Source organism: Geotrypetes seraphini, chromosome 8, assembly GCF_902459505.1.
Source record: "Geotrypetes seraphini chromosome 8, aGeoSer1.1, whole genome shotgun sequence".
In the NCBI taxonomy this organism is placed as follows: domain Eukaryota; kingdom Metazoa; phylum Chordata; class Amphibia; order Gymnophiona; family Dermophiidae; genus Geotrypetes; species Geotrypetes seraphini.
The window spans coordinates 104,220,434-104,241,446 of record NC_047091.1 but is presented as its reverse complement, the minus strand read 5'-3'; the positions used below and the strand labels follow the sequence as shown (position 1 = coordinate 104,241,446).

General features: G+C 44.7%; 3 protein-coding genes across 7 annotated transcripts; all 3 read left to right on the top strand.

Annotated features, from left to right (window-relative positions):
• The first annotated feature begins 231 nt into the window (after positions 1–231).
• LOC117364889 (histone H2B) lies at positions 232–20,952 on the top strand. Its single transcript, XM_033954622.1, has 2 exons — positions 232–636; positions 20,879–20,952. Exons 1-2 carry the CDS (start codon positions 266–268, stop codon positions 20,886–20,888), a joined length of 381 nt encoding a protein of 126 aa, XP_033810513.1. The 5' UTR covers positions 232–265; the 3' UTR covers positions 20,889–20,952.
• LOC117364883 lies at positions 264–6,458 on the top strand. 5 transcript variants are annotated; one of them, XM_033954612.1, is made up of 5 exons: positions 264–397; positions 2,973–3,555; positions 4,015–4,107; positions 4,249–4,317; positions 4,414–6,458. In XM_033954612.1, the coding sequence occupies exon 5, from the start codon at positions 4,432–4,434 to the stop codon at positions 5,812–5,814; it is 1,383 nt and encodes a 460-aa protein (XP_033810503.1). In that variant the 5' UTR covers positions 264–397; positions 2,973–3,555; positions 4,015–4,107; positions 4,249–4,317; positions 4,414–4,431; the 3' UTR covers positions 5,815–6,458. The 5 variants fall into 5 exon arrangements, with proteins under 5 accessions (XP_033810503.1, XP_033810502.1, XP_033810505.1 ...); XM_033954613.1 differs by lacking the exon at positions 264–397 and adding an exon at positions 1,293–1,310; XM_033954611.1 differs by lacking the exon at positions 264–397 and having other exon boundaries at positions 1,268–3,555.
• On the top strand, positions 12,600–16,158 carry LOC117364884 (extensin-like). Its single transcript, XM_033954617.1, has 2 exons — positions 12,600–15,387; positions 15,644–16,158. The coding sequence occupies exons 1-2, from the start codon at positions 14,808–14,810 to the stop codon at positions 16,006–16,008; spliced, it is 945 nt and encodes a 314-aa protein (XP_033810508.1). The 5' UTR covers positions 12,600–14,807; the 3' UTR covers positions 16,009–16,158.
• Positions 20,953–21,013: the final 61 nt, after the last annotated feature.

The following is a 21,013-nucleotide window of genomic DNA, read 5'->3' as shown; positions in this document are numbered from 1 at the left end:
AACTTTTATACTTTCTTCAAGCTTCGCTATCTCCTTTTTGATTGGTTGGAAGAGTTCAGCTCCGCCTATGAGGCTGATTATCCTCCAAGGTTTGCTCGCGGACCAATCCCAGTCTAGAAAGTAACCCTATCGCCAACGCTTAGCTGGGTCCAATAGCAAGGAAAGGCGCTCAGCAAGACGAATTTGCATAAGCATGCTATAAATAGAGCCATGGATCGGAGATCACACTCTGTTACTTCCTCACTTTGAAGCTACAAAGGAAGCGATGCCTGAACCGGCCAAATCCGCTCCCGCAGCCAAAAAGGGCTCCAAGAAAGCGGTGAGCAAGACTCAGAAAAAAGATGGCAAGAAGCGCAAGAAACAGAGGAAGGAGACGTACGCTATCTACGTGTACAAGGTATTGAAGCAAGTTCATCCCGACACCGGCATTTCCTCCAAGGCCATGGGCATCATGAACTCCTTCGTGAGTGACATCTTTGAGCGCATCGCCGGGGAAGCCTCCCGCCTCGCTCATTACAACAAGCGTTCCACCATCACCTCCAGGGAGATCCAGACCGCAGTGCGCCTCCTGCTGCCCGGTGAACTGGCCAAACATGCCGTGTCCGAGGGCACCAAGGCAGTCACCAAGTACACCAGTTCCGGTGACAGGTCAAAAACGCGCAAGACAATCGCGCGCAGACAAATAAGCGCAAAGACAATTGCGCGCAAGACAATTCAGCGCAGCGACAACTCCGCGCAAGACAATTCAGCGCAGCGACAACTCCGCGCAAGACAATTGAGCGCAAGACAACTCAGCGCAAGACAACTCAGCGCAAGACAACTGAGCGCGCCACTAGAGGCCGCTTGACCATCGGAGGACACGCGCACGTACAGCACGTGAACACGTCATCACGTCAACGTTGACTCTTTGCGTTTTCAACATAAATCACGTGAATGCATTTTCGTTACCATGGTTACGTTATCTCATGATATATATTCTCCGAACACGTCATCACGTCAACGTTGACTCTTTGCGTTTTCAACATAAATCACGTGAATGCATTTTCGTTACCATGGTTACGTTATCTCATGATATATATTCTCCGAACAGCATTTAAATACAAGTCACGTGAATGCATTTTCGTTACTATGGTTACGTTTCTACATTATATATGTCCTCCTTCCTTTCCCGCCTTCCTTTCGCTGCCTGACCGTGTCCGTTATAGGTAAAGATCTGGTTTTGCTGGTACTTGATCTATAACGAATATTTGTCTTGCGCGGATTTATCTCGCCTCTGGTGAGAGCGAACGTCCACATTTCTTCATTTACAGGTATGTTTATATTTACGCTTCACGCGCAAGAAAAGGGAGGGGGGGTATGGTTCATAGACAATTGCGCGCAAGACAATCGCGATCATAAAACTCAGCGCAATTGATCCTCAAGTTTATATAGGTATGTTGATATTTACATTTTCAGTTCTTGTATTGCGCGCAATTGTCTATGAACCAGTGATATTTACGCGCAATTGTCTATGAACCGCGATTTGGTCCCGTATTGTCTATGAACCGCGATTTGGTCCCGTATCTAAACGCACAGGTCCTTAAAAATCTTGTCTTGCGCGCAATTGTCTATGAACCAGTTTATATTTACGCGCAATTGTCTATGAACCGCGATTTGGTCCCGTATCTAAACGCACAGGTCCTTAAAAATCCGCGTTCTGCGCCACTTTTCGGGTCCCTGCCACATTTAGTCTCTGGCTCTGACAGAGTTGTATGATAATTTAACTCTGAAGGATCCTAATGCTTTCCCTTCCCCATGCTAGGATCCGTCAGAGTTAAATTCCCATACGGTGCCGGGTCAAAAGCGCGCCGGCGCGCCGGGTCAAAGGCGTGCCCACCCTATTGAGCGTAGCGCGCGACGCCGCGCCTTTCTAAATTACTGTTTTTAGGGCTCCGACGGGTTCATAGACGATTGCGCGCAAGCCGCGCCGCTCTAAATGACCGTTTTTAGGGCTCCGACGGAGGGCGAGGGGGGGAGAACCCCCCACTTTACTATAATGTGGAGGGTTACGACCCCCAAACCCCCGATAACGCCGGCGCGATGTCTATTAAGTAAACAGAAGGGGGTTCCCGAACAAAACCCCCCATCGGAGCCCCTAAAAACTGTAATTTGGTGCGGTGCGGCGGCGCGCCTTGCCTTAAATTGGCTTTCGTCTTTCGCGCCGTTGTCTATGAACCTTCTCATCCAGCCCTGTCAGGGGCAGGGACCTGAAAAGGGGCACGGAACGCGGATTTTTAAGGACACCCCGTCTTGCGCTTAGTTTTCCCGCATGTTAAAAGAGCGAGAAGGTTGAGGTATGGTATTAAGATTATGTATAATGTGATGATGGATATTAATTGGAAGCATAATTGGATGGAGTTATAGATTTTAAAAGTAATAAATATCTAAAAAAACTTGTTGGCATGAGGTAAAAACTCTTATGCCAGCAACACTAGTATCTGAATATGTTTAATTTGAGGATTGTATCATGATGTAATGATGCAATATTATTGGGTAAGTGCATGAGAAAAAAAAAAGGAAAATATCAGCACAGGAGTCACCATTCAACATATAAGTAATAATTTTAAAGTATCTAGTTTTGGGTACAATTCATTATGTCACATTATCAAAATGGAAAGAACAGTAACAATAAAAAAGGGAGACATTAACATCTTACTGTAATGAATATACACTATTTTCTATTTAAAGATACACTGTCTTATTGTTGGGAGGGTGTCTAAATTATACTATTATCATTCATATTGGGAAAAGTAAGAGTGGGGAAGTGGGTTGGGAAGGGAGGTACTTGATTGACATGTGATGTATTTCATTTTAATGTTTTGATTCTTGTACACATGATGTGTCATTTAAAATGAATAAAGATTTTTTAAAAAACCGAGTGTGCTCACGGTTTATAGTTTTATAAAGGCATTGGGTACCATTTTCTTTTGCAGGTATCATACATAAGAGGATATTCACATTTACAGGTATATGCATAGCTTCATTTTTTGGTTTTGCTAAATTGGAACAATAGGATAGGATAAATAGTCTGATGGTAGGGCTTATTGGGGTACACTTTTAGCCTTGGGTGTGTAGTGAGGGTGATTGTATACAATTGTTGTGGGTCCTTGTTTTGGGCCTCTCTGCCTTCCTTCTGTCTGCGATTAGGTATAATGACGTTCTTAATCCATGATGGTTGGCAAGCCAGATTTTAACTATTACAGGTATGATTGCAAAGGTAAGTACAGACATAGTGGGTGTTGTTTGTTATATCTATGTGCTAACCTTATAAATTTTAGTCTTGCAGTCATGTGCTGAGGGATATGAATTTGCTGAAACCCTAGTGTTGTCTAGAAGTTCAATCTTGGAGGCAACGTAAGTACAGAGGTATAGGGATTTGTATGTCCTATGTATATAATAACCTTATCTAATCTACTACTGAAGGTGACTACAATCAACAGAGGACATTCAAGAGACCACGATCAACAGAGGACACACATCTTCAGTGTTTTGCTGACAGGAATCGCACCCTTGCAGGTATATGGTGTTGTGCCATAGCACTGAACTTTACATATAGGGATTTGTATGTCCTATGTATATAATAACCTTATCTAATCTACTACTGAAGGTGACTACAATCAACAGAGGACATTCAAGAGACCACGATCAACAGAGGACACACATCTTCAGTGTTTTGCTGACAGGAATCGCACCCTTGCAGGTATATGGTGTTGTGCCATAGCACTGAACTTTACATATAGGGATTTGTATGTCCTATGTATATAATAACCTTATCTAATCTACTACTGAAGGTGACTACAATCAACAGAGGACATTCAAGAGACCACGATCAACAGAGGACACACATCTTCAGTGTTTTGCTGACAGGAATCGCACCCTTGCAGGTATATGGTGTTGTGCCATAGCACTGAACTTTACATATAGGGATTTGTATGTCCTATGTATATAATAACCTTATCTAATCTACTACTGAAGGTGACTACAATCAACAGACTACAATCAAGACACCACAGTCAACAGAGGACAGACATCTTCAGTGTTTTGCTGACAGGAATCGCACCCTTGCAGGTATATGGTGTTGTGCCATAGCACTAAACTCTACATATGTATGGCCTAACCTCACCTATTTGACCTTTGCATGTTTTTTTGTGTGCTGGAGATTGGTGGGGGGTGAACATTAAGTTTACATGCATGTTATAATTCTTGCAGGTACTGGTTCAGGGTTGAAGGTCGACTACAGTTCCTGAGGGTTTCATCGATATACTTCCAGTCTTACAGGTATGATGTTCTTTTGAGTAGTGCATTCATGATATAGGCAATTGTATATCAATTGCAAGTCAAAATAGGATAATGTTATTAATTGTATGGTTTCAGGAGTGATTTGACATAGACATGGAAGTAATAACTTCACAGCGTGGGAGAGAGCACTGGGTTAATGAGGGCTATCGATATCGGCGTGACCGAGTGATGGCAGACGGATCCACGTCCTGGAGGTGTGTGCGCCGTGACTGTGTGGGAAGAAGAAAGAGGCTCGTTGATGGATCTTCTGTTGAGATAACGGCGCATGTGCATGCACCCAACAATGCTAGAATTGAAGCTGATCGAATGATGGGAGACATACGTGAAAGAGCTGTGGCTACGGTTGAAAGGCCACGTCAGATCATTCATGGCACAACAGCTGGGACAAGTTTAGAAGCAGCTACATTATTGCCTGCATACACCTCCATGCAGAGAACAGTTAATAGAAAGAGAAATGCAGGCCATCTAGCAATGGGTAATCCCAGGTGCATAAGAGACATACAAATTCCTGAGCCGCTACAAAGAAGCACACGTGGTGAACAATTACTGTTGTGGGATTCAGGTGAAAATGATGAAAGACGCATATTCATTTTCACTACAGAATCTAATCTTGAGGTGTTGGAGCAACATGGACATTGGTTCATGGATGGGACATTCAAAGTTGCCCCCCATTTGTTTGTCCAAGTCTTTACCATCCATGCATTTGTAGACAATCGTGCACTTCCCATGGTCTACGTGTTGTTGAACAGTAAAAGGGAGGAGGACTATGAACGTGTGTTGAGGAAACTGCTGGAAACCAGAAACACGTTGGCACCATTGACAATCTTGATGGACTTTGAGAGAGCAAGTCTGCAAGCTGCCCGCACTGTATTTCCCAATGCTACAGTTTCTGGCTGCCTGTTCCATCTGGGTCAATCATTGTGGCGCAGAATTCAACATGAGGGACTGACCGCCAGCTATAGAGATGAGGAGAGAGTAAGAATGTTCACCAAAATGCTGTTAGCATTAAGTTTTGTTCCTGTGGATGATGTTGCTGAGTGTTTCCAGACCTTGGAGGAGAGTCGACCAGATGAACTGACCCTGGTGTATGACTATTGGGAAGACAATTACATCGGGAGATTGCGGCCAAATGGGAGACGGGTGCCACCTTTTCCTATTCCTCTGTGGAATATGCGCTCCCGTGTGGAAGATGGACTGCCTCGGACCAATAATTCCGTTGAAGGTTGGCACCATGCATTTCAATCCTCTGTTGCATGCCACCATCCAACCATCTTTAAACTCCTTGAACATATACAGCGTGAGCAAGATCACACAGAACAGTTGCTTGCTCGATTCCAGGCTGGTAACCGCGCACCACCCAGCAGTAAGAGCACGTATGTGAGAGTGACGCAAAGACTAACAACGCTGCTGCCAACATATGGTCAAACACCTCTCTTTCAATATCTCCGTGGTATAGCACATAATCTGGAACTGTAGAGTTTGATGTTGAAGTTCAGGTTTTCCTGTTGCTATGCTACAATTGTGTGCACTTTGAGATTTGAAATTTGCTTTGACATGTCCATATGGTCTCCCAAGCACATATGCTGCAGGAACAGGAGAGACACTTTGAAATGTCTATGTCCCCCTCTCCTTTTGGTGGCCCGAAAGCTACAGGCCTGCAAACTGTTGTGCTCAGGATCTCTCCCCCAGGAGTTTCTCTGAAGCCCTCCTCTGACCCCTACCTATCCTAGTATCCACTGCTCTGACATGTGCCAAGCGTGAAGGTTTTTTATGCCGAGCAAGGTAACCCACTCAAGCATACTGTACTCGCTTTGACATTTTCAAGGTGTTGTGGGTGGTGTTCAAAGGCTTTTTCCTTCACGTAGGGAAGGTCAGATGGTGTCTTGGATGGAGCGGCTTCAGGGAAAGCGTCTGTGTTAAGGAAAATTTGAAAAACTTGAAATTGTACATTTCCTCCCTTGTTTTTGGTGGCCTAGAAAGTACATAAGCAGAAATGTCAGTCAGGTGCTGTCATGAGATTCAGAAAAAGACGAGGACCCAGAATGGGTTGACAGGGGTGCAAACCTGATGGTGGCAGTCATGTGTTGGCCTTTGCAGGACCCAGAATGGGTTGACAAGGGTGCAAACGTGATGGTGGCAGTCAGGTGTTGGCCTTTGCAGGACCCAGAAGCAGAGTCCCCCCCCCCAGCAGAATGTCAGTCAGGTGCTGTCTCTGAAGCCATGAGATTCAGAAAAAGATGAGGACCCAGAATGGGTTGACAGGGGTGCAAACCTGATGGTGGCAGTCATGTGTTGGCCTTTGCAGGACCCAGAATGGGTTGACAAGGGTGCAAACGTGATGATGGCAGTCAGGTGTTGGCCTTTGCAGGACCCAGAAGCAGAGTCCCCCCCCCCAGCAGAATGTCAGTCAGGTGCTGTCTCTGAAGCCATGAGATTCAGAAAAAGATGAGGAACCAGAATGGGTTGACAGGGGTGCAAACCTGATGGTGGCAGTCATGTGTTGGCCTTTGCAGGACCCAGAATGGGTTGACAAGGGTGCAAACGTGATGATGGCAGTCAGGTGTTGGCCTTTGCAGGACCCAGAAGCAGAGTCCCCCCCCAGCAAAATGTCAGTCAGGTGCTGTCTCTGAAACCACTGCTCTGCCAATATCTCACTCTCCCACTACTGTTGGTTAACTGCTCTGCCAACTGTTGCTCTCACTCCACAGATGTTGGTTAACTGCTCTGCCAATATCTCTCTCTCCCACTACTGTTGGTTAACTGCTCTGCCAACTGTTGCTCTCACTCCACAGATGTTGGTTAACTGCTCTGCCAATATCTCACTCTCCCACTACTGTTGGTTAACTGCTCTGCCAACTGTTGCTCTCACTCCACAGATGTTGGTTAACTGCTCTGCCAATATCTCTCTCTCCCACTACTGTTGGTTAACTGCTCTGCCAACTGTTGCTCTCACTCCACAGATGTTGGTTAACTGCTCTGCCAATATCTCTCTCTCCCACTACTGTTGGTTAACTGCTCTGCCAACTGTTGCTCTCACTCCACAGATGTTGGTTAACTGCTCTGCCAATATCTCTCTCTCCCACTACTGTTGGTTAACTGCTCTGCCAACTGTTGCTCTCACTCCACAGATGTTGGTTAACTGCTCTGCCAATATCTCACTCTCCCACTACTGTTGGTTAACTGCTCTGCCAACTGTTGCTCTCACTCCACAGATGTTGGTTAACTGCTCTGCCAATATCTCTCTCTCCCACTACTGTTGGTTAACTGCTCTGCCAACTGTTGCTCTCACTCCACAGATGTTGGTTAACTGCTCTGCCAATATCTCACTCTCCCACTACTGTTGGTTAACTGCTCTGCCAACTGTTGCTCTCACTCCACAGATGTTGGTTAACTGCTCTGCCAATATCTCTCTCTCCCACTACTGTTGGTTAACTGCTCTGCCAACTGTTGCTCTCACTCCACAGATGTTGGTTAACTGCTCTGCCAATATCTCTCTCTCCCACTACTGTTGGTTAACTGCTCTGCCAACTGTTGCTCTCACTCCACAGATGTTGGTTAACTGCTCTGCCAATATCTCACTCTCCCACTACTGTTGGTTAACTGCTCTGCCAACTGTTGCTCTCACTCCACAGATGTTGGTTAACTGCTCTGCCAATATCTCTCTCTCCCACTACTGTTGGTTAACTGCTCTGCCAACTGTTGCTCTCACTCCACAGATGTTGGTTAACTGCTCTGCCAATATCTCTCTCTCCCACTACTGTTGGTTAACTGCTCTGCCAACTGTTGCTCTCACTCCACAGATGTTGGTTAACTGCTCTGCCAATATCTCTCTCTCCCACTACTGTTGGTTAACTGCTCTGCCAACTGTTGCTCTCACTCCACAGATGTTGGTTAACTGCTCTGCCAATATCTCTCTCTCCCACTACTGTTGGTTAACTGCTCTGCCAACTGTTGCTCTCACTCCACAGATGTTGGTTAACTGCTCTGCCAATATCTCTCTCTCCCACTACTGTTGGTTAACTGCTCTGCCAACTGTTGCTCTCACTCCACAGATGTTGGTTAACTGCTCTGCCAATATCTCTCTCTCCCACTACTGTTGGTTAACTGCTCTGCCAACTGTTGCTCTCACTCCACAGATGTTGGTTAACTGCTCTGCCAATATCTCTCTCTCCCACTACTGTTGGTTAACTGCTCTGCCAACTGTTGCTCTCACTCCACAGATGTTGGTTAACTGCTCTGCCAATATCTCTCTCTCCCACTACTGTTGGTTAACTGCTCTGCCAACTGTTGCTCTCACTCCACAGATGTTGGTTAACTGCTCTGCCAATATCTCACTCTCCCACTACTGTTGGTTAACTGCTTCTCTGAAGCCCTCCTCTGACCCCTACCTATCCTAGTATCCACTGCTCTGACATGTGCCAAGCGTGAAGGTTTTTTATGCCGAGCAAGGTAACCCACTCAAGCATACTGTACTCGCTTTGACATTTTCAAGGTGTTGTGGGTGGTGTTCAAAGGCTTTTTCCTTCACGTAGGGAAGGTCAGATGGTATCTTGGATGGAGCGGCTTCAGGGAAAGCGGCTGTGTTAAGGAAAATTTGTAAAACTTGAAATTGTACATTTCCTCCCTTGTTTTTGGTGGCCTAGAAAGTACATAAGCAGAAATGTCAGTCAGGTGCTGTCTCTGAAGCCATGAGATTCAGAAAAAGATGAGGACCCAGAATGGGTTGACAGGGGTGCAAACCTGATGGTGGCAGTCATGTGTTGGCCTTTGCAGGACCCAGAATGGGTTGACAAGGGTGCAAACGTGATGGTGGCAGTCAGGTGTTGGCCTTTGCAGGACCCAGAAGCAGAGTCCCCCCCCCCAGCAGAATGTCAGTCAGGTGCTGTCTCTGAAACCACTGCTCTCACTCTCACAGATGTTGGTTAACTGCTCTGCCAATATCTCACTCTCTCCCACTGTTGCTCATTTAATTTGAAGGGTGTGTATGGTCTTTCTTTTTCAAAGGTCGTATAGCAAAATGTGTGATTTCCACACATGGTGCATGAACAGATGATACACTTTAAATTGTCTATGTCCCCCACTCCTTTTGGTGGTCCAGACTGTTGTTTCTACTGTTTCACTTAAACTGTCTGTTAATTTGCTCCTGATGTTTTTTCACTGCTATAACCACATCCTTACTCACTGTCACTGATGTTTAACTGCTGTGCCACCTTTAATGGATATATTATTGCACACTTGTTTATGATTTAAAACGAATAAAGATATAATTCAGTATGTTGTACATAAAAGATCATGAATGGTGAACTGAAAGATTTTGTGTTGTTGACACTGCATTTGAACATATGTGTATTACATGTTTATCACATATGCAATATTTTAATAAACATTTACCAATGTTTAAAACATTTTGTTGTTTCTTTATGTTAGTATGACATTAATAACTATGCCATTAAATGTAAATTTGTATTGTACTATCCAACTAAGTAACACGTAAGGACACAATGGAAACAATTAAGTGTTAGAAAGAATTGCAAGTGCTGCATTTAAATTAAAATTTGTTTTTTTTTTTAACACTTGATGTAAGATTAAAACATGAATAACATTTCCTGAAATCATATTTATTCCGACATAATTAAATACATAATTTGCCATAATACAATAATAAGTCAAGGCTACTGGATTGTCCTTCATCCTATTTATTTGAGGCAACATTGATTTCTAAACTAATAATATATATGGACAATACAATAAAAGATGATCTAATGTCCCAGCCTCAAGATGATAGTGGCAATATTTTTTAGGCCAAAGTTGTGGCCATTGAGATGCATCAATTGAATGCTTAATCTCAATGCTCCAAATGTCTCTTAGACCATGTTTTGTTGTTTTATTTACAAGTCCAGCTATTAAGTTATACCACCTGAAAGCATAAAATATTGTGATTTATTTAGACCAAATATATGTTGCAATTGTGAAAGGTCAAGCAGTTTACTATTAGTTATTACATCCTCTAAAGAACATATCCCTGCCAACATCCAATGCTTCCAAATGAATACATCTGAAGTTCTTCCACTAAATGTACATTTTCTAAAAGGTTTATTTCATCCATTTTCAAGTTCACAATTCCAATAGAAAAATATAATTTTCAATTCCTTCATTTATGTAGGTTAAATCATCTCCTGTACAATTGACCTGGTGGCATATTATCAGTGCAGAGTGACTTAGATTCCATTTTCATGTTAACATTAGGTCACTTAACTTTAGGACAAAGATAAGAATGAACAAACGACCCGATACACACCTTAGGATAATGATACCTACTTTCTGCATTGAGCAGTAAAGCACAGTTACTTACCGTAACAGGTGTTATCCAGGGACAGCAGGCAGATATTCTTAACGCATGGGTGATGTTACACACTACTCACTAGATATTCTTACGTCCCACCCTCCTCCCCGGGTTGGCTTCTTAGCTGGCTTATCCTAACTGGGGACCACGCTCTCCTCCGTCGGGCGTGAAGGCACTCGCGCATGGTGCGGCCAACTAGAACTTTCTAGTTAAAAAGGTCTGTACCGGGGCTCCGTCAGTGACGTCACCCATGCGTTAAGAATATGCCCGACGGAGGAGTGCGTGGTCCCCAGTTTCTTCGTTTCCTCTGATGTTGCGGACCTTGTCCAAACTCCGCAAGGACAACGCCACCATGATTCTTATCGCACCTCGGTGGCCTCGCCAACACTGGTTCTCACTCCTGCTCCAACTCAGCTCCAGGGAACCCATTCTCCTTCCTGTGTTTCCTACTGTACTTACGCAGCAGCATCAGTCTCTACTGCATCCCAATCTGTCTTCGCTCCACCTGACAGCTTGGTTTCTCTCGGGCTGACCTCTCCAGAGAACCTATCTCAGCCGGTCCGCCTCATCTTGGACGCCTCCAGGAAGCCGGCCACCCTCCAATGTTACCATCAGAAATGGACCAGATTCTCCTCGTGGTGTCTCCGGCATCATCAGGAACCCACCTCCTTAGCGGTGGAAACCGTATTGGAATATTTGCTCTCGCTGTCCAATGCTGGCCTCAAAACTACCTCCATCAGAGTCCACCTCAGTGCCATCACTGCGTTTCATGAGCCCATTCTCGGAAAACCCCTCACGGCTCATCCTCTGGTTTCCAGATTTATGCGAGGGCTCTTCAATATCAAACCACCCCTCAAGCCTCCTCCAGTTGTCTGGGACCTGAATGTGGTACTCTCAGCTCTCATGAAACCTCCATTCGAGCCTCTTGCCACAACTTCACTTAGACTCCTTACCTGGAAGGTGCTTTTCCTGATTGCCATCACCTCTGCCAGGAGGGTTAGCGAACTGCATGCACTGGTTGACGACCCACCGTTCACTGTTTTTCACCATGACAAGGTTGTTCTGCGCACCCACCCTAAATTCCTTCCCAAGGTGGTCTCAGCTTTTCACCTCAACCAGTCCATTGTGCTGCCCGTCTTCTTCCCTAAGCCTCACTCGCATCCTGGGGAACAGGCGTTGCACACGCTGGATTGTAAGCGTGCCCTTGCTTACTATCTTGATCGTACCAGAGCTCACCGAACATCCCCTCAGCTATTTTTGTCTTTCGATCCCAACCGTTTGGGTCATCCTGTCTCCAAACGGACACTTTCCAATTGGCTTGCTGCCTGTATTGCATTCTGCTATGCTCGGGCCGGTCTCTCACTGGAAGGAACTGTCACGGCCCACAGAGTCCGAGCTATGGCTGCTTCTGTAGCTTTCCTCCGTTCCACGCCCATCGAGGAAATCTGCAAGGCGGCCACTTGGTCCTCAGTTCACACATTCACTACTCACTACTGTCTGGATGCGTTCTCCAGACGGGATGGACACTTCGGCCAATCTGTGTTACAAAATTTATTTTCCTAATGGCCAACCATCCCACCTCCCTCTTTGTTAGCTTGGAGGTCACCCATGTGTTAAGAATATGCTGCCTGCTTGTCCTGGGATAAAGCACAGTTACTTACCGTAACAGGTGTTATCCAGGGACAGCAGGCAGATATTCTTACGTACCACCCACCTCCCCGGGTTGGCTTCTTAGCTGGCTTATCCTAACTGGGGACCACGCACTCCTCCGTCGGGCGGGAAGGCACTCGCGCACGCGCGGTGCGGCCAACTAGAAACTTCTAGTTAAAAAGGTCCGTACCGAGGGCTCCGTCGGTGACGTCACCCATGTGTTAAGAATATCTGCCTGCTGTCCCTGGCTAACACCTGTTACGGTAAGTAACTGTGCTTTCTCTGCATCCCTCTTCACAAACATATGTGATGTATGACTGTATTAATATATTAGGAGTGGAAAATGATGTGTAATAATTACAATAATTTACTCATGACTCCCTGATCTTTTTAAAATTAATAGAATTTTATTGTTCTTATGTGTTTCCCATATTCAAACACTGTAATAGCTTATTTATTTATTTATTTATTCAGATTTCCCATTAACGCTAATTGTGTTTCAATCAATTACTACAAAACTATATACTATAAAATACACACATACTCAATTAATATGTGCATTTCATCACTACAATGTAGTAAAATCTGTTTGACTATTGACCATTTAACACGTGTTTTAGATAACCAATAGCAGCGCTGAAAAGGGGAAATCTCACGATATTCACACAACATCGGTCATGTGACTGGTATTTAAGCTTTGCAATTAGGCCCCCCACCCGCATTTACAAATATCACCATTTATTCAGATTTCCCATTAACTCTGTTCGTCCGCATTTTTAACTTGCGCTCATTATACTAAAACCCGTCAATTGCGCACTGGGAAACTAATCCGTCAATTGCGCGAAAAAGTACTATAACTTTAGTATGATGATATACGTCATCATTATGCACTAATGGAGACAAGCTGATGTCATCACGCGTTTCAACACATATGCGCGCCATGCTAACGCTAATTGTGTTTCAATCAATTACTACAAAACTTTATATTATAAAATACACACATACTCAATTAATATGTGCATTTCATCACTACAATGTAGTAAAATCTGTTTGACTATTGACCATTTAACACGTGTTTTAGATAACCAATAGCAGCGCTGAAAAGGGGAAATCTCACGATATTCACACAACATCGGTCATGTGACTGGTATTTAAGCTTTGCAATTAGGCCCCCCACCCGCATTTACAAATATCACCATTTATTCAGATTTCCCATTAACTCTGTTCGTCCGCATTTTTAACTTGCGCTCATTATACTAAAACCCGTCAATTGCGCACTGGGAAACTAATCCGTCAATTGCGCGAAAAAGTACTATAACTTTAGTATGATGATATACGTCATCATTATGCACTAATGGAGACAAGCTGATGTCATCACGCGTTTCAACACATATGCGCGCCATGCTAACGCTAATTGTGTTTCAATCAATTACTACAAAACTTTATATTATAAAATACACACATACTCAATTAATATGTGCATTTCATCACTACAATGTAGTAAAATCTGTTTGACTATTGACCATTTAACACGTGTTTTAGATAACCAATAGCAGCGCTGAAAAGGGGAAATCTCACGATATTCACACAACATCGGTCATGTGACTGGTATTTAAGCTTTGCAAAAACGTCATAGATTCACAGAGAAGATGGCATCCTATGTGGGTTTCCGTGGACGTAAGCCCAATTTCTCCGAGCGTGAAGTACTCATATTAACTGAGTACTTCACGCTCAATGCTAAACTGCTTTTCCCCGTTAAGGGGAAAAGACGCAATATAGGTGAAATGGACAGGGCCTGGGGAGAACTTGCGCAGCTGTTCAACGCCCGCGCTATCACACCGCGCTCCGTAAGTATTTATCAAATACATGTTGTTCATAGACAATTGCGCGCTGACAAATTGGCGCGGATAAAGAATTTATTTTTTTGCGCGGAAGGCAAAAATGGATACGCATCTCCTGAAATCGCGCACTGCGTCATCATACATCTGCTGAAAAATTTTGCAGTTGATAATGGTGTCTCTCATGTACTTATTTGATTTAATTAGCTGTATTCCAGTCGGGTTTTCAAAATTTACATAATTATTATGCTTGCAATCTATTTCCATGCACTGCTTTCAATGCATATATATATATCATGTCTGCGCGATTTGTCCACGTGCTATTCTCTATGAACCATATATCATGGCTCACTCATGTCTCTCCATTATGTAATAGGTTGAGGATTTGAAGAAAAAAGCCCGCGAGCTCAGGCTACATCACCCTGCATGGGTCCGGGCTGTCCGCCGCAATCTGTACAACACCCCAGGTATGTTACAGTAAAATATCGGGTGGGTATAAGGTGTGCAGTCATAATATCTGTGTTGAACAATCATGTATTTTAAACGTTGACAGGTCAAAAACTCGAAAGACAATCGCGCGCAGACAAACATTTTAAACATTAACAGTTTTTCATATACTTCTGACACTACATGCATTTATGTCTTCAGATGCGAGTGAGGAGGAAGAGGAGGAGGAGGATCAGGAAGAGGAGGAGGAGGAGGAGGAGGAGGAGGAGGAGGAAGACACCCCTATCCCTGACCGGCCGTTCCTTATCCCCCGCAGACGCCCCACCTCCCAATCCCCTTCCACCTCCGCCCAGTCCCATCCAACGTCCCAACCCCCTTCCACCTCCGCCCAGTCCCATCCAACGTCCCAACCCCCTTCCACCTCCGCCCAGTCCCATCCAACGTCCCAACCCCCTTCCACCTCCGCCCAGTCCCATCCAACGTCCCAACCCCCTTCCACCTCCGCCCAGTCTCATCCAACTTCCCCCCACCGACGCCCTAGACCACCCTCTAGGATCCCCCTAAAAAAACGCCCCAAACCCTGCCCTGCCCCTTCATTCCCAATGCCCTGTTCCCCCTCCCTCCCACCCCCTAAACCCAAGTTCTGCCTTAAACTTTTCCCTGAAATTCGACCCTCTGTCATCACCTCTCCCCCAGCCCTCCCACGTACCTCAATGAGTACTGCCTCAACCCCCATCCTGGACAGATTTAGCGACCTCTCTGTCCAGTCCGGTAAGTGTTATGATATTTTTATTCTGTAATTTTTGTACTGTAAAAGCTTTTATTCATTTTTACAACGTACATCAAGTGTACAATTAATAAACACATTTATGATTTAAGACATCACTTGAATTTTAATAATATAATATAAAATGCTTAGGTTTGTTCATATGTAACAAAAACAACCAAGTTTGTCTCATAGATGCTTCCACTGTACATAATTGTCTTTTCAATGTCCACCTGCTTTTCATGCTCTTTTTCATTACAGATATATTGGCATCCCCCTCCTCTTCGCCGCCTTTGTCAACATCCCCACTCCCCATTCAAAGCCCCAACCGTTGTTCCACCTGTTTTGCCCCCCTCCGACCCTCAACCAGAGATTGTGGGACCAACCCTGCAACGGCCACCACCCCTGTTGCAGCGACCACTATTGTGGCTCACGCTGCCACAAACACAGATCCTCCGCCCAGTTCTGTAACAGTGGAGGACATTTACACGGCGGTGGTTACCATCTTAGCAGGGGTGGAGCACATGAACGACTGTGCTGAAGAATCCGTTCGACACATTCGTCACGTGACAGGGGCACTGCAGGTCTTGCTAGAAGCACTTCGCGGTACCCCTCCCACCCCGTGAATGGCTCCACTGTTAACGAGGGAGCTGCACCCTCTTGTCACCACTCCTCCCTCCCCTTCTTCCCCCCCTGCCTCACTCCCTCCCCCTCCTGCCCTTCGCCCTCCCAGAAAAAATACAAAAAAAGTATAAAAACAACTCCCTCCCCTTCTTCCCCCCCTGCCTCACTCCCTCCCCCTCCTGCCCTTCGCCCTCCCAGAAAAAATACAAAAAAAGTATAAAAACAACTCCCTCCCCTTCTTCCCCCCCTGCCTCACTCCCTCCCCCTCCTGCCCTTCGCCCTCCCAGAAAAAATACAAAAAAAGTATAAAAACAACTCCCTCCCCTTCTTCCCCCCCTGCCTCACTCCCTCCCCCTCCTGCCCTTCGCCCTCCCAGAAAAAATACAAAAAAAGTATAAAAACAACTCCCTCCCCTTCTTCCCCCTCTGCCTCACTCCCTCCCCCTCCTGCCCTTCGCCCTCCCAGAAAAAATACAAAAAAAGTATAAAAACAACTCCCTCTCCTTCTTCCCTCCCTTTCCATCCACCCCCCTCCACACTCCCACCCCTTCACATCCATTCACACCATACCCACCCCACTCCACCCACAGTCTCCAGCATCATGACTCGCCTGCCTCCTACCGTCTCGTGGGATCTTCAGTCCTCCTGTGAGTGTCTCTCTATCTCTCTCTCACTCTCTCCCTCCCTTCCTCCCTCCCTCTCTCTCCCTTACCACAGTGTTTTCTTTGCCCTCCAGCCTCCTGTGTCGCAGCAGTGGTGACTACAACTTCACAATTCATGTCTCCAGCATCATGACTCGCCTGCCTCCTACCGTCTCGTGGGATCTTCAGTCCTCCTGTGAGTGTCTCTCTATCTCTCTCTCACTCTCTCCCTCCCTTCCTCCCTCCCTCTCTCTCCCTTACCACAGTGTTTTCTTTGCCCTCCAGCCTCCTGTGTCGCAGCAGTGGTGACTACAACTTCACAATTCATGTCTCCAGCATCATGACTCGCCTGCCTCCTACCGTCTCGTGGGATCTTCAGTCCTCCTGTGAGTGTCTCTCTATCTCTCTCTCACTCTCTCCCTCCCTTCCTCCCTCCCTCTCTCTCCCTTACCACAGTGTTTTCTTTGCCCTCCAGCCTCCTGTGTCGCAGCAGTGGTGACTACAACTTCACAATTCATGTCTCCAGCATCATGACTCGCCTGCCTCCTACCGTCTCAGCTCCCACATCTGGACTTGGCTTGCCAGCTCTCCTTCGATGATCAGAAAAATCTGACATCATATCTATGATACTTTTAAAAATACATTTTAATATACAACTTATTGAAAATAAAGGACAACTGCGTACTGGATAAATGCAAAACCTTATCAAACATAAGTGTTAATTTACATGGCTGTGTCAACTAGGTAGAATTTGTAATGCTACATGATTGACACCTTATCTTGTTTAGAGATGTTCTTAATAGAGTATAACACTTATCATGCTTAATCCTTTAAGTATAAATTAGATGAAATGCATTGAGGTGATATGTTAACATCTTTCCTTTCGTGCACACAAAATGTGATAGATGTATAAGGTGTACACCTGACATAATTTTAGTCACCCATCTCCCTGTATGCCTCTTGTAAGGAGATGCACATTTAGTTTGCTTTAAATCCTGAACTACTTACCATCAATAAAACAGGGGCACTGGTCTCCTGACGTAATAGCATGTATTTAATACGTACTTCCTGAGTGCTGTGTCAAAGCACTAGCATTGAACAGGTGCGCCAGTTTCCCCCAGACCCAATCGATTTCACCTATATTTCTAACTTTCCTCTTGATGGGGAATAGCAGTTTAGCATTGAGCGACATGTACTCAGTTAATCAGAGTACTTCACGCTTGGACAATTTGTGTTTCTGCACACAAAATCCATAATAGGAAGTCATCTTCTCTGTGTATCTATGACATTTTTGCAAAGTACTCAGTTAATCTAAGTACTTCCTGAGTGCAGTGTCAAAACACTAGCATTGAACAGGTGCGCCAGTTTGGCCCAGGCCCAGTCCATTTCACCTATATTTCTAACTTTCCTCTTGATGGGGAATAGCAGTTTAGCATTGAGCGACATGTACTCAGTTAATCAGAGTACTTCACGCTTGGAGAACTTGTGTTTTGGCACACAAAATCCATAATAGGAAGCCATCTTCTCTGTGAATCTATGACATTTTTGCAAAGTACTCAGTTATTCTAAGTACCTCACCACAATTGTGGCTCACACTGCACACAGACACACACACACTGACTGAATGAGAGCCAAAGAGTCAGTTTTCTCCACACTATGTCCATTTTTCAAATGTTCCTGTGCTTGATGGGGAAACAATACTTTAGCATTGCACAAAACATACTCTATCTGGACTAAATTTATGTATGTTTCTCTATATATGATCTTTTAAAGTTCATAGCCTTTTACATCCTCCAGTTCAAACACTGAATCTCAAGCATACAGAATACTTTTCTTTCTGTGAATTTATGCTTTCGCCCTCATCATCATCCTATTTTTAGACCAATTTCAAAATCTTTTCAATTTCAATATTCTTATAATAATCTTTATCATTCAATGTTATTATTTGCTGTTCACATCATGTTTACTTGTGTTCAATAATACTTACTTTGCATTTAACTTTGCCCTGGGAGATCTATGTTATCCATTCTATATGTTCACTGTATTATGCTTTCTTCAATAATACAGTTACTCAGAAATAAAAACATTATAACACAACTATTGATTCCAGAATTTATTTTACACTCACAAACTCCAATGACATTATGAACTTATAATGACTAACGTCATTTAACAAATTGTTTATTATTGTCTTTTAACATATTAAAACACTTCATAAAATCAATAACTAGAAAGCTGCAAACAAATTGTGGACAGTTTTGTTTGGGTTTTATTCGGTGGGGAGGGGCAGTGAAGCTTGTCTTTAATCTTTGAAATCTGTTGGGCCTGAAGACAACTCAGCGTGAAGACGACAGAGCATGAAGACACTTGTAAGTTTGAACATGAATAACGATTTAAACAAACAAAGAAAATGACATAATGATCGTCATAAACACTTAAAACATATATTATGTCATATAACGATTATTAAGCTAATTCAGCTTTACAAATTTTTACAATTCATACAACAAACATATCATGCAAGACAAACAGAAATAATGAAACTTAGCATTTGACAGATGGATCAGATGAATAGACACTGCAGGCATCAGACTATGGGCATTTCATTATGACCCCAATGCAAACACCCACTATGCCCATTTACCTTCCACTATTACAGGTCTCACAGTCCACAATTAATGTGTCTGGTAACGGGACAAAAACACCTGGGGAAAAAATTTGGAACTATCCCAAAATCTGCAGCCTGGAACTGGGTAACCTGGCCACCCTGTTACTTTGATTTATTAAACTCTTTTTTCCAATATGAGAATGACACGAACTAAATTCACCATCCTGTCCATATGAGTTATGTAGCTGTCCTTGTCCCTCTCCCATTCCTATCATCTCTGCTTTAACAGTGTCAGGTCAAGACCACACCAAGACAAAGGCCGCTGAGCGCAGGGCAGAGGCATGTGCCTAACAAAATTAATAATGCATTTTTAAGGTCTCCAAAATAATGAGGGAAGTTGCCTTGCCTCGCGCTGAGTTGCTCGCGCTCAGTTGTCAGTTGTCTCGCGCTCGATTGTCTGCGCGATTTTGTCCGCGCGCGATTGTCTTGCGCGCAATTGTCTATGAACCGTTTTGAGCTCAGTTGCTCGCGCTCAGTTGCTCGCGCTCAGTTGTTTTGAGCTCAGTTGTCTTGCGCTCAGTTGTTTTTGAGCTCAGTTGTCTTGCGCTCAGTTGTCTTGCGCTCAGTTGTTTTTGAGCTCAGTTGCTCGCGCTCAGTTGTCTTGCGCTCAGTTGTCTTGAGCTCAGTTGTCTTGCGCTCAGTTGTCTTGCGCTCAGTTGTTTTTGAGCTCAGTTGTCTTGCGCTCAGTTGTCTCGCTCGTGCACATTCATGAAAATAATTTGCGCTCAATTGTCTTGCGCTCAATTGTCTTGCGCTCAGTTGTCTTGCGCTCAGTTGTTTTTGAGCTCAGTTGCTCGCGCTCAGTTGTCTTGCGCTCAGTTGTCTTGAGCTCAGTTGTCTTGCGCTCAGTTGTCTTGCGCTCAGTTGTTTTTGAGCTCAGTTGTCTTGCGCTCAGTTGTCTCGCTCGTGCACATTCATGAAAATAATTTGCGCTCAATTGTCTTGCGCTCAATTGTCTTGCGCTCAGTTGTCTTGCGCTCAGTTGTTTTTGAGCTCAGTTGCTCGCGCTCAGTTGTCTTGCGCTCAGTTGTCTTGAGCTCAGTTGTCTTGCGCTCAGTTGTCTTGCGCTCAGTTGTTTTTGAGCTCAGTTGTCTTGCGCTCAGTTGTCTCGCTCGTGCACATTCATGAAAATAATTTGCGCTCAATTGTCTTGCGCTCAATTGTCTTGCGCTCAGTTGTCTTGCGCTCAGTTGTTTTTGAGCTCAGTTGCTCGCGCTCAGTTGTCTTGCGCTCAGTTGTCTTGCGCTCAGTTGTCTTGCGCTCAGTTGTCTTGCGCTCAGTTGTTTTTGAGCTCAGTTGTCTTGCGCTCAGTTGTCTTGAGCTCAGTTGTCTTGCGCTCAGTTGTCTTGCGCTCAGTTGTCTCGCTCGTGCACATTCATGAAAATAATTTGCGCTCAATTGTCTTGCGCTCAATTGTCTTGCGCTCAGTTGTCTTGCGCTCAGTTGTCTTCACGCTCATTTGTCTTGCGCTCAGTTGTCTCGCGCTCGATTGTCTGCGCGATTTTGTCCGCGCGCGATTGTCTTGCGCGAAATTGTCTTGCGCGCAATTGTCTATGAACCCCAGTTCCAAGTAATAGGGGGCTCGGCCTTCAGTCCTTGCAAAGCAAACTGAATCCAAAGGCTCTTTTCAGAGCCACCTACCTGCTACATACAAAGAGTTGGAGTTGGTGCTAGAACCGCTTTTATTGCAAAACTCAGC

Bases quoted from the DNA above. Each gene is read 5' to 3' on its own strand.
- LOC117364884 (XM_033954617.1), top strand. From the start codon at position 14,808: ATGTCTTCAGATGCGAGTGAGGAGGAAGAGGAGGAGGAGGATCAGGAA. The intron at 15,388-15,643 runs GTAAGTGTTATG...TTTTCATTACAG, and splicing joins CGACCTCTCTGTCCAGTCCG to ATATATTGGCATCCCCCTCC.
- LOC117364889 (XM_033954622.1), top strand. From the start codon at position 266: ATGCCTGAACCGGCCAAATCCGCTCCCGCAGCCAAAAAGGGCTCCAAG.
- LOC117364883 (XM_033954612.1), top strand. From the start codon at position 4,432: ATGGAAGTAATAACTTCACAGCGTGGGAGAGAGCACTGGGTTAATGAG.